We start from the raw sequence: 13171 nt of genomic DNA on the forward strand, positions 1-13171 counted from the left end.
TTCCTTTCTTGACATAAATCAATGACCTAGACTTGGATGTGCAAGCACAATTTCAAAATTTGCAAATGACACAAAACTTGGATGTATTGTGAATTGAGGAAGCCAGCGCTAAACTTCAAAAGGGCATAGATGGGCTGGCGGAATAGTTGGACAAGTGGCAGAAATTTAGTGCAGAGAAGTGTGAATTGATTCATTTTTGTAGGAAGAATGAGGAGAGGTAATATAAGGTAATGGGTGCAGTTTTAAAGGGGGTGCAAAAGCAGAGGGGCCTGTGGGTCTTGCCTTTCATCTGTCCTCGTTCTGAGAGTTGGGCACACTATGAACAATCTTTCTCCTGATTTCTATTGTCTGCTGACCTCAGAGCCTGTCCCATAGATCCGGGGGTAGATTGCACAAATCATTGAAGGTAGCAGGACAAGTTGAGAATGTTATTAATAAAGTATACAGGATCCTGGACTTTATAAATAGGGGCACAGAGTGCAAAAACAAGAAAGTTATTATAAATTTGTATTTCTGTTGGAACTGGAACATTGTGTTTAGTCCTAATCACCCCAATTTAGGAAAGATGTGAAGGCATTAGAGGGGGTGCAGAAAAATTTACGAGAATGGTTCGAGGGATGAGGAACTTCAGGTATGTGGGTAGTTTGGAAAAGCTGGGGCAGTTCTCTTTGGTGTGGAGAAAATTAAGAGAAGATTGTCAGGAAGACATAATGATTTTCATAATGCTATTAGAATTTATTATAGTGTAATAATGGGTTCTGTGTCTAAGGGTCTATGTCTGTGTGTGTGTGTGAGAGACTTAATTGAATTAAAGGCAGCTGGTCTGAAAGTTTTGATGTAACAGAAGATAAGCTAGGTTTGAAATGTTAAGTAGGTAAACATATGTGTAAAGGGAACATTTACATTTTTAAATAAACCAAACTAGCTTGATTTCAAAGGAGGGGTGAAATGTTTCACCTAGTCAGGGGAAGTTAAGAAACAGTGGCCAGAATTTTGCCCTCGTCAGGCGAGCTTGGCAGGAACGGGTGGGGGCAGTCGGGGAGCTGACCACCGCCCGCAATCGGCTCCTCACTGAGATCTCACATGGGCAGGCCAATTAAGGCCTGCCCTGCGTGAATCGCGAGCAGCAGTGCTGAGTGCTGTCTGTGCGAACCGGGGGAGGAGGGGGAGCCGGGCCATGCACACAAAAGAATGCTTCAATCTCCCTGAGGCATGGAGCTGCCTCAGGGAGATTGAAGCACTTTTAAAAAAAATTAATACAATAAAAATTGAATAAAACATGTCCCCTCTTATGACTGTGTCACATGAGATGGGACATGTTTTTAATGTCAAAATAAAGGTTTTATTTAATTAGTACTAGCTTTAGGAAATCTCATCCCGCTCATGGGTGAGGTTTCCTAAAAAATGTAAAGGCCATTTGGCCTTTTTGCCTGCCCGCCAACTGTTAGGTTGGACGGGCAGTGTAAATTTCAACTTAATTAGGTCGTTAATGGCATTAATAGGCCTTTCAATTATCAGCGTGTCATATTACATTATGTTGTGTTGGGAACGTGCCTGCACGCCGAAGGTAAAATTCTGGCCAGAGTGTTTATTTTTCCCAAAGATTACTGGTAAATTTGGTACTATGAGAGATTTTTATTATTAGAAAGATAAAGTCCAAAGACATAGTGGAACAATGGGAATTTGCATTCAAAGGGGAAAATATGGATAACGGAGGCTGTGTAAAAGGGAAGGCATTCTAAGATCTAAAACAAATGTAAAAAAGCCTCCAGCATCTACGCCTCAAGCTGCTGTCTACAAAGAACGGCAGTTAAGAAAACTCACTTTGAATTGGATTGTTCAGGGTATCATGTTTCTTTGTCTAGGTTTTTAAAAATCTCTGTGTCTTACTGTTGCCTTAACGAAAGTGCAACTGCGAGTTAGATTATCTAGGGGATTTAGAAGTTATCATAATAGTAATTTGTGGATCAATGCATGTACTTAAAATAATTTCTTCTATTAATAAAGGTTTAATTTAGTTTTGTAAGTAACCTTTAAGACTCAGTGGTCTTATTACTTCTGAATTCAAGGCACGCATCTCGAAATTTATACAAATTGCAAAACAAGTTGTGGGATTTGAGCAGCTCAGCATTTACCATTGGCTGTGCCATAGATTTGATAGAGGCGCTCAAAATGATGAGCGGTCTGACAGAATAGCTAGGGAGAAACCGTTTCCGTTGGCAGAAGGATCGAGAACTAGAGGACTCTGATTTAGAGAAAAAGTACTGAGCAAACTATTGGGATTAAAGGGTGACAAGTCCCCAGGACCTGATGGCCCACATCCCAGGGTCCTAAAGGAAGTGGCAGCAGAGATAGTGGATGCATTGGCTATAATATTCCAAAATTCCCTGGATTCTGGAAAGGTTCTAGTGGATTGGAAAAATGCTAATATAACGCCCTTATTCAAAAAGTGGGGGAGGCAGAAAATAGGGAACTATAGACCAGTTAGTTTAACGTCTGTCGTTGGGAAATTGTTGGAATCCATTATTAAGGAATTAGTAATGGGGCATTTGGAAAGTCAAAATGCAATCCATCAGAGTCAGCATGGTTTTATGAAGAGTAAATCGTGTTTGACTAATTTGCTAGAGTTCTTTGAAGATGTGACAAGCAAAGTGGATAATGGGGATCCTGTAGATGTAGTATATCTGGACTTCCAGAAGGCCTTTGATAAGGTGCTGTGCAAAAGATTAATACATAAGAAAAGATCACACGGAATTAGGGGTAATATATTATCTTGGATAGAGGATTGGCTAACCAACAGAAAGCAGAGAGTCGGGATAAATGGGTCTTTTTCTGGATGGCAAGCTGTAACTAGTGGGGTGCCACAGGGTTCGTTCTTTGGGCCCCAACTATTTACAATCTATATTAATGACTTGGATTCAGGGATAGAAGGTACTATAACTAAATTTGCAGATGACACCAAAATAGGTGGGAAAGTGAGTTGCAATGAAGAAATAAGAAATTTACAAATGGATATGGACAGGTTAGGTGAATGGGCCAAAAGTTGGCAGATGGAGTTTAACGTGGATAAGTGTGAGGTTATCCATTTTGGTCAGAAGAATAAAAAGGCAACTTATTATTTAAATGGAGAGAAACTTCAGAATGTTTCAGTGCAGAGGGATCTGGGTGTCCTTGTGCATGAATCGCTGAAAGCTAGTATGCAGGTACAGCAGGTAATAAGGAGGGCAAATGGAATTTTGGCATTTATTGCTAAAGGAATAGAGTATAAAAATAGGGAAGTGTTGTTGCAGCTGGACAAGGCATTGGTGAGACCACACCTGGAGTACTGTGCACAGTTTTGGTCCCCTTACTTGAGGAAGGATGTAGTTGCATTGGAGACGGTTCAGAGGAGGTTCGCTAGATTGATTCCAGAAGTGCGGGGCTTGTCTTATGAGGAGAGATTGAGCAGTTTAGGTCTATACTCGCTATAGTTTAGAAGGATGAGAGGAGGTATATAAGATGCTAAAGAGGATAGACAAAGTAGACGTGGAGTGGATGTTTCCCCTTGTGGGGCATTCCAAACCGAGAAGCCATAGTTTTAGGCTAACGGGTGGTAGAGTTAAATAAGAGATGAGGAGGAATTACTTTTCTCAAAGGGTCGTGAATCTGTGGAATTCACTGCCTCAGAATGCAGTGGATGCTGAATAAATTTAAGAAGATAGACAGATTTTTAATTAGCAACGGGTTGAAAGGTTACGGGGACAGTGCGGGAAATTGGGCTTGAGGCCGAAATGAGATCAGCCATGATCGTATTGAATGGCAGGGCAGACTCAAGGGGCTAAATTGCCTACACCTGCTTCTAGTTCTTATGTTCTTAAAGTGATTAGCAAAATAGGCAATGGGTGATATGAGGCAAAGCTTTTTTATGCGAGTGGTTAGGATAGTACTGCCTGGGAGTGTTGTGAAGGCACATACAATTGTGGATCTCAAAACGGAATTGGATAATTACCTGAAGCAAAACAAATTGCAGAGCTACTGAGGAAAGATGGGGTTATGGAACTAATAGGAGACTAACAGAGAGCTCACACAGATACAATGAGCTAAATGTCCTCCTCTGCTGTAATCATTCTGTTTCTATGGTATTGGACTGGAAGCCTGCCTCATGCTCAGGCTGTGGCTGCATGTCACCACATTCAGTATGAGCAAGGAGTCAAAAAAGCTAATGGGGTAAGGAGTCAAGGTCATGTAAATACTGGCATAAGCTGAAAAGGGAGCCTTTAGCTTGACTGATGTTGAGCTGTAGGAGTTTTTGACAGGATCAATCCAGGAGTCAATGGTGGTGTGGAGAGGTAGAGTTGTCTGTTGTCAATGTAAATGTGTGATGACTTTGAATTGACTTGCAGCCAATATGTGTGCAAATGGCTCTATCCAATGGGGTCCACCTGCCAATTAATAGCCTAATTCTATCTTATGCAGAGATTCAGGAACTCTGCCATTGCAACTCTTATCTGAGGCCCATGTCCAGGGCAGACAACTTTTTTGTGATTCTGCTTCTGTTTCCGGATCTCATCAAACAAGTGACAAACATTACTGATACCCATAGGGCGGAATTTATACCTCGGTGGGTGGGCGTGCACCTGACCCGCTCAAGTGTGAAATGACGCGCGATGACATCGGGCGAGTGTCCCTATGTCAATGCGTAGTCGTATGGTAGTTTGGTTGGCGGGTGCACACGGGAATCGGCAGCGCGCCTGCTGACAATTAGGAGGCTATTTAAGGCCATTAAAGTATTAATTAACTTAAATATTTTGCTGCCTGTCCAACCTTACGGTTGGCAGGCAGGCAAAAACGCTGTGGCCTATGCACATTTTAAGAAACCTCATCCACGGGCGTGCTGAGGTTTCCGACAGCAAGTAAAATAAATTTAAAAATTTTACATCTCATTCATAACATGTCCCTGCTCATGTGACAGAGTCACACGAGGGGACATGTTTTTAACATTTAAAAATTCTTTATTTTTGTTTTTCAGAACTTTTCATCTCCTTGAGGCAGCTCTCAGGTAGCTTTTCCAGCGCCCACCTGCACAAAGCTCCCTGCCCCCCACACAGGCAAAGCTGAGTGCTGCAGCCCCCGTTTCACGCAGGGCGGGCATCTTCCCGTCTGACAAGGGCAAAATTCTGCCCATAATCACTATATTTGAAATGAGGTGCATTTTGTTTAAAATGAACTGAAAAATTCTGCCTGGAGAACAAACTTGTTTATTATTTTTTTCATAAAGTATTGGTTTTAAAATATATACAAACTGTACATAGGTTGTTCCAATGTTCTTTTTCCTTGTTTCCCCAACTCCATGAGGCCATGATGAATACTATGGACTGGATTAAATGTAAGAATTTTACTGAGCATAATTTGAACCCATAAAATGCAGCTGGGGAAAAGGAAACTAATCCACCATTAACAATAATAGAATTATAAAATTAAAACTTAAATGTTATAAAATATTACATGTTTGCAGCATTAAGCCAGAATTTTCTGACATAACTGTACAGGATTTATAACTGAACTGAGAACATTATTTTCTATTTAAAAAAAAGTTTCAGAATGTTATTACTCAGAGAAAACTACAATCACTGGGATTACTTGACATAGCCGAAAACTTTCAAGCGACACACCAGGATCTTTTGGGTATTTTATAAGTTTATCCACAACCGCATAGTGGGAAGGGGCATCACAGAACATTTATCTACAATGGGCATTAGTAGCATAATTGGCAAGCTGGTACATTCATGGCTGCACATACAGATGTTGCAATAACAATTAACAATGGCAGGTAGGCAGGGATTATTACTGGGAGGGTCCTGGATATTTTTAGGTTGACAGTGATTAAGTTATCAGGAGTATAGGGACAGCTGCTTATTTTCAGATATGGAGTAACTCTTATTAGGGGTGTGGGGATCTGGGTATTTTCAGATAGGGAGTAACTTGTTATTAGGGTGTGGGGGTATTTTCAGATAGAGTAAGGCGTGGGAATGTGGGTATTTTCAGATGGGGGAAGTAGGACTGGTGTGAGTCCAATTTGCCTTCTTAATCTGAGCACAATTTACTCCAGAAATTAAAACTTGGATCAATCCAGACTACTGAAGCATGATAGGAGTTCTCAAATTTTAGCTATTTGTTGTTAATTTTTACTGGATGCAGATTTTTATTGGCACAATCTCCAATCACTAAACTATCTCCAAAAAGTGCCCTATTTAACCAGTATGATGAAAGTTACTGACAGTTAAACCAGGTCCCGAATCTGTTCCAGTTAACCTATACAAAGTTGGTTATTGTCTTTTGAACATTTAAACCATGGAAAGTAAGAGGAAACAAATGTGATTACTAATGTTGGACGAACCAATTTTTCACCCAATGTGCTCCCTGCCATTTCTTCTGATGGGAAGTTCTGGAATATCAGAGTTGAGAATATCTTGAGCAGTATTGGCACTTTTCATGAGTTGCTGAAATGTGAAGTGATGCTACAAAATACAATGCACAGCCACTGTATTGAGCTGCACTGAGGTGGAAACTCACTGATGAGGCAACAGATGGACTTGATGAACCCAAGATGTGACAGAGCACTAAACATTGGACTAACAAGTAGCCCAGAGACTAAGGGCCAGATTTTTGTGAGGGAGGCACACACTGGGAGTCAGGAAAGTTCCCAACATCTCAAACCAGTCTCCATTCAGGAGGCCTGCTATATTTTTGTTCCAGGGAGGCGGGGGCATGATGGAGATGGGTGGCAATGGAGGCGGGCGGATGGCAAGGCTTTCAGGCAGAAATTCCCACCTCCATTTATTGGGGTACTGGCCCAGTTGTAATGATGAAGTCAGGCCCTCTAACATTTATGCTCCTCATATCTCCCATGCCTCATTTCCCCTTTGCCTCCTGCAACCTCCAAACACATTCTCCCAGTATCCACTATATATAGAGCCAACAAGCCATTGGCAAGTCTTTTAAATGCTTCTGAAACTGATACAATAAGCAGAGGCTTTGAAAAGATGCTTTGGAAAAAACAGCTCAGGTTACAACCTCTTATAAGTGTCAATTAATCACAGCCATTCATAGTATCAGTGTCAGAAGCTTTTTATCTATTTCAGACCTCTTAATTTTGTGCACATAAATACACAGGCAGTGGCAAACTCTTTCAAAGCAACAGCAGGTAATTACAAGGTAGTAGAGATGCCAATCAGTTTTTCCTCACCTCTGCAGCTGTATAAACATTGCTCGCTAAGATCTAAGTGGATTAGTCATTATAATGTGTCATAGTGTCCTAGAGTTTACAGCGCGGAAAAAGGCCCTTTGGCCCATTGTGTCTGCACCAGTCATGAAGCCCCTATCCGCTCTAATCCTATTTTCCAGCACATGGCCGTAGCCTTGTATGCTATGGTGTTTCAAATGTTCATCTAAATACTTCTTAAATGTTGTGAGGGTTCCTGCCTCTACCATCCTTTCAAGCAGTGAGTTCCAGATACCCCCCATCCTCTGGGTGAAACAAAATTTCCCCTCTCAAGTCCCCTCTAAACCTTCTGCCCCTTAACTTAAATTTATGCTTCCTGGTTATTGACCGCTCCACTAAAGGGAAAAGATTCTTCCTCTCTACCCTATCTATGCCCCTCAATTTTGTTCACCACAATCATGTCCTCCCTCAGCCTTCTGTGCTCCAAGGAAAACAACCCCAGCCTATCCAATCTCTCTTCATAGTTGAAATGCTCCAGCCCAGGCAACATCCTGATGAATCTCCTCTTCACCCTCTCTAGTGCAATGACATCCTGTAGTGTGGCGACCAGAACTACACAGTACTCCAGATGTGTCCTAATGTTTTATACAGTTCCATCATAACCTCTCTGCTCTTGTATTCAATGCCTCAATTAATAAAGGCAAGTATCCCATATGCCTTCTTGGAATTCAGCCAGGCATTCAAAATGAGGCCATTTGTTCAGCCTGCTTTTCAAAAATTTTATTCATTCACAGGATGTGAGCTTCACTGGCTGAGCATTTATTACCTATTCCTAGTTGCCCTTGAGGAGGTGATGGTGAGCTGCCTTCTTAAACTGCTGCAGTCTGTGTGGTGCAAGTACACCCACAGTGCTGTTAGGAAGGGAGTTCCAGGATTTTGACCCAACAACAGTGAAGGAATGGTGATATATTTTCAAGTCAGGATGGTGAGTGGCCAGGAGCGGAGCTTCCAGATGGTGGTGTTCCCATCTATCTGCTGCCTGTGTCCTTCTAGATGGTAGTGGTCATGAGTTTGGAAGGCGCTAAGGAGCCTTGGTGAATTTGTTCATACACATGTCATCTCTACCACCTTGTAATAACTGTTTCTTTGAAGAGTTTTTACTCTGCCTTGTTTATTTACACAAGGTTAAGAGGTGTGAAGTGGAGAAAAGTGTCTGACATTGATGCAATGAATTGATTGATAGCTTTATGAGATAAAGGGTCAATGTATTTTAATGGGAATGTTGAATGGCTGTTCCTTTTTGGTTGATGGCTTGGGAGTAGGGATCCCCCGTGGTTCACAACTCCTCTGAGTGGCTGTGATCCACATTGACATAAAGGGCCTAACTCCACCAAAAGTGCTAGGGTGGGGGGTTTGAACTGCCACCCCCACAATGGGGCTGACAAAGAGTGGGGCTCTACATGCAGAATGGCTACCTGGACCCTTTTCCCGTGCCAGTGAAAGCTGCTAGAATAGGAGGGCAGGAATCTCAGAGTCTGTCCTGCCCACCATTTTAAATGCCTCCCGCGATGAAAATTCAGGCCCAAATGGGACAGGGAGGCTAATGTGACAGGTAGCAAGGGAATGATTGATTCAGAGGGACCGGACTGATTGGGGCTGAGGCAAATGGACTGAGCAAAAAAGTGCTGGAGTTGATTTCATGATCATTTTGTTGGGAGCCATGCTCCCTGGATGCCCATTACAAGTGAAAAGGTATTCGTAATTAGTGTATTAAAAAGATATAATGTATGAGCACATCAAAATTGAACTATTACCTAATGTAACATTCAGCATGTTATACAGAATTACAGCAAATGAATAGGGAATTATTATTGTGATAAATGGCCTTGCATGATAGTTTGCAGGGTTAATAATCATGGTTCACACAACCATGTCTCAATGTTCAGTAGCATTAGTAGTGATGGCATGGTATTAACAATTTATAACTGAATATTTGGAATAGGGTACAATGGTTCTGCCATATATTGATGGGCAGAACGCTATATATGACAGCATGCACTGGGCTAACAGCTTCTGAGTGTCCAGGGAACCTGACAGCTTCACAGCATAGTTTTTCTTCATCCAGCTCGATGGGATAGCAATAAGACACAGGCTTCTGAGGGAAGGAGCCACTCAAATCTTGCAGTAAAACTAATTCCATCAGACACACATCATTCTTTTGTTCACATGTTGGGAGGTACAGTGATTCTGTCAGTCTGTACTATGAATTAGCAGTTCTACATGACCTGCAGCAAGCTTTGCTGTAATACCAGTGGGAGCACAGATTGACTTTTATTGCCAGTATACAGTTAGTCCCAAGTTGATCTTGACAACTGTCATCTGTGGAACAATAATAACGATTGTCAGTATCTCAAGGAGCTGTCAACTCTCCTTATGAGCAGTAAATATACACAACTTAAAAATGCACACGCTAACATGATCTTCTGGTCACCACTCTGAAGAGTCAAATTGAGAGCTAGATTCTAAGTCTAGGATGCACAAACTGGCACAGGTAACAGACACTGAGACTCAATCTAATTCAATGGAAAAGAAACAGGGGAAGAGCAATAGTACACAAAAGATCATTGAAAATGTTCCACGCAATTCTTCTCAATGGTGTGTATAAGGCAGCAATTCATCAAGGTTACTCTGACAGCATCTCCCTCTCCTGTGATTTCTAACACAGAGGAGGAAAAGAACAACAAAAGGAACGCCATTATCGTCAAGTTCCCCGCCAAGTAATACACCAACCTGACTGGGACATACATTGTCGAACCTTCATTGTTACTGGGTCAATATCCTGGGATTTTCTATGTAATATCATTATGGGAGCACCTTCACCACAAGGACTGCAATGCTTCTTGGAGAAGTCTCTCCATAACTCAGCTTCTCAGGGAAATTAGGAATGGGCAATAAATTTGGCCTTGCCAGTATTGCCTATATCCCGGAACAAATAAATTAAATGTATGTACTGCTTCATCATACAGTGACATTTTGCAGACTGATGAAGATTGCAGGAATGAAGCAACCTCACCAATTAGAGTGTGTGCGCGTAAGTAAGTGCTTCCATGATGACCAGCTCTACTTCGACTAATATATGTGACACAGTGATACTTCACTGACCCTCCTGTTGATAAGGGAAGTGCTTGGCCCCATACCAAGCACTTCCCCTGACAGCACCAAAACTGGAAAACAGAGGATGCAATGAGGCTGTTGGGTGACAGCACCCTGGCTGGACACAGCAGACAATGCCTAGCTGGATTTAAAGGTGATAATTCCTGACTGGATTTAGGGATGATGGTTCCTGGCTGTACATGGTGGGGGCAGGAATTACAGGTGGATGTAGGGTGATGGTGCATAGATTGACGTGAGGGGAATATATCTAAAGAAGTCTTGTATTTACATAGGCCAAGGTTTTGCGTTCGGCGTGTGGGCGTGTGCCCGACACGCACGAACGTAATATGATACGTGGTGACTTCGGGTGTGCGTCCCTGACATCATCGTGCACTTGTGATACTTCGTTTGGCAGGCACGTTGCGGAGTCGGCTGTGCACCTGCTGATAATTGAAAGACCTATTAAAGCCATTAACTAGCTCATTGATTTGAAATTTACGCTGCCCGTCCAACCATACAGTTGGCGGGCAGCCTTTACATTTTTCAGGAAGCTTCATCCACGAGCGGGATGTTTCCTAAAGCTGATACAAATTAAATAAAAACATGACCCATCTCATGTGACACAGTCACGAGGGGACATGTTTCATTAATTTTTTCATGTCTTTATTTATTTTTTTAAAAAGTGCTTCAATCTCTCTGAGGCAGCTCTGTGCCTCAGGATGATTGAAGTGCTCTTTCGCATGCATGCGTGAACTAAGCACCAGGCCTGTTCTCCCTCCTCTCCCCGCCCACACAGGTAGCGCTTACTGCTCACGATTCACGCAGGGCGGGCCTTAATTGCTCCGCCCATGTGAAATCACAGTGCGGAGCCGATTGAGGGTGGTGGTTGGCTCCCTGACCGCTCCCGCTGAGCCCGCCCAATGAGGGAAAAATTCAGGCCATAGACTCAGAACAGAAGAGGAGAAAAAGGTTAATTCTGTACTGGCTCTCTGAAGAACAATTGAGTTAGCCACACTTGTTGTTTTCCTGCTCCCCGACCGGAAAATCCTGGCCTAAGGGTGGGATAAAACAGTTGAATAGCACCAATTCCGGGGCACAGAATTCAATGGGTTGATTTTGATCAATGTCTTCCAAATTCCTTTCATTTCTTGTTGATGTCACGAGGTGGTCTTCCAGCACTTTCAGTCTGTAGCTCACTGGTTGACCACTTGCCTTTCAATGTCTCTAGCAGTGGTTTCCCCCTTTTCTTCTTGACAGGGGTTTTCAGAGAGAGAGCAGGTTATAGAGATGTGGAGAAAAAAAAACCAGGTTGCTATAATTGTGGAATTACTGGAATCTTCAACACACAGGTAAAAGGTCTTGCTCCTTTCAGGTTAGGAGCTATTCTGCTGCACTCACACAAAACCTGGTCATGAGGTAATTAAAATGCTGTTGTTAGGCAGCTCCCTTGGTCCAGAACTCTGGCACCATCCTGACTTTCATGGCACACTGTTCCAGGACTGCAACATTGTATACATCTCTCATCCTGTTCCAGTGGACATGTCTTTTAACTGCAGCCACTGTAATTTTACCATAGCCCAATAAAAAGATATGCTCCTTACACTCTTCAAAAAAACTCCAGTAAATTAGTTAATTGTCCTCAACAAACCCATGCTGGCTTCCCTTAATTAACCCACATTTGCTGAAGTGACTATTAATTTTGTCCTGAAATTTTGTTTCTAGAAGCTTTCCCACCACTGAAGCTAAACTGACTGACCTTTAGTTGCTGGGCTTATCTTTACACCCTTTTTTGATCAATTCTCTTGCAATTCTCCAGTCCTCTGGCACCACTCCTGATTCTAAGAAAGTCCAAGGAAGAAAAAGTGTGGGATACAACTCCAACTCTAAGGGGGCGGGGGTGGTAATATTATGGAGCCCACAAGAGCAGGAAAGGTCGCTTCTGGGGCGACTGAATTAGGCAGGATGCGAAATTTTGATTTCCCGACGGTAGGTTAAGATGCAAATATTAAGATAATGGCATGTTTGTGGCATGTTGGTGCTTACGCTATCCTGTGGGTTCGTAATTGTAATACATTTGCATTCCATGAATACTCATTAGTGCATAACTTTAAAAAAAAAGGTCCTACCTTCAAGATATTATCATTGGTGCATGTAAATCTCATCACGCCCCTTCCAGGTTCGTTTAAAGGTTATGTGCACCAATCAACTTTGTGCAGTTGTGCCTAAGGTCAGTGGTTTTCCTTGTTTAACTCTACGGCACAATGTAGGGGAGCAGGAGAATGGCAGCTTGAATGGAGGCTTGGGGCTGACAAGAGTGAGGTGCGGTGTGTGGACTGAGGTTGGGGGCATGGAGGAGTGAAGTGGGAAGGGGCTAGGTCCTGGGTGTGATGGGAACAGTCATTCAAATAAGAAAATGAAGGGCCGAAAGGGCAGTGTCAGCACTGTTCAAATGTGGGTCCATCTCAGGATGTTGGCTGGCAGATTCCTGACAGGGCTCTTAGTTCATCTACAATATTTCAATTATCCCCACTGGGTGTGATCTCAGACAATGTCCTTTACAATGCATTGAAGAAAAGGCCAGCTGAGCCTGCAAGTCCAGTCACATCCCACAGAGTGGCAAATACAACACTGGACACTAACCTGAACATTCAATAGAGTGAACAGAAAAACATAGCATCGTTCCTTCTACAATAAAGAAAATGTCCCTGACTCCCATGTAACCATCAATGCGTGACAACCATGAGGCATGCCAGTACATTTTGATCTCTTACTAAGCTAGTCTCAACAAATAACGATGATGCATACGTGAAAGAAACT

The 13171-nt window shown here is 42.5% G+C and overlaps 1 protein-coding gene across 1 annotated transcript in view; it reads right to left on the reverse strand.

Annotated features, from left to right (window-relative positions):
- Nucleotides 1–8963: 8963 nt before the first annotated feature.
- The window catches only part of ttc16 (tetratricopeptide repeat domain 16), a 135474-nt gene continuing 131266 nt past the window's right edge, over nucleotides 8964–13171 (reverse strand). Inside the window, exon 19 of the mRNA XM_078550257.1 lies at nucleotides 8964–9580. Within this exon, the coding sequence (XP_078406383.1) occupies nucleotides 9462–9580 (119 nt within the window). The 3' untranslated portion in view covers nucleotides 8964–9461. The remainder of the gene's footprint in view (nucleotides 9581–13171) is intronic.

This window comes from Cetorhinus maximus, chromosome 10 (assembly GCF_964194155.1).
Source record: "Cetorhinus maximus chromosome 10, sCetMax3.hap1.1, whole genome shotgun sequence".
Lineage (NCBI taxonomy): Eukaryota > Metazoa > Chordata > Chondrichthyes > Lamniformes > Cetorhinidae > Cetorhinus > Cetorhinus maximus.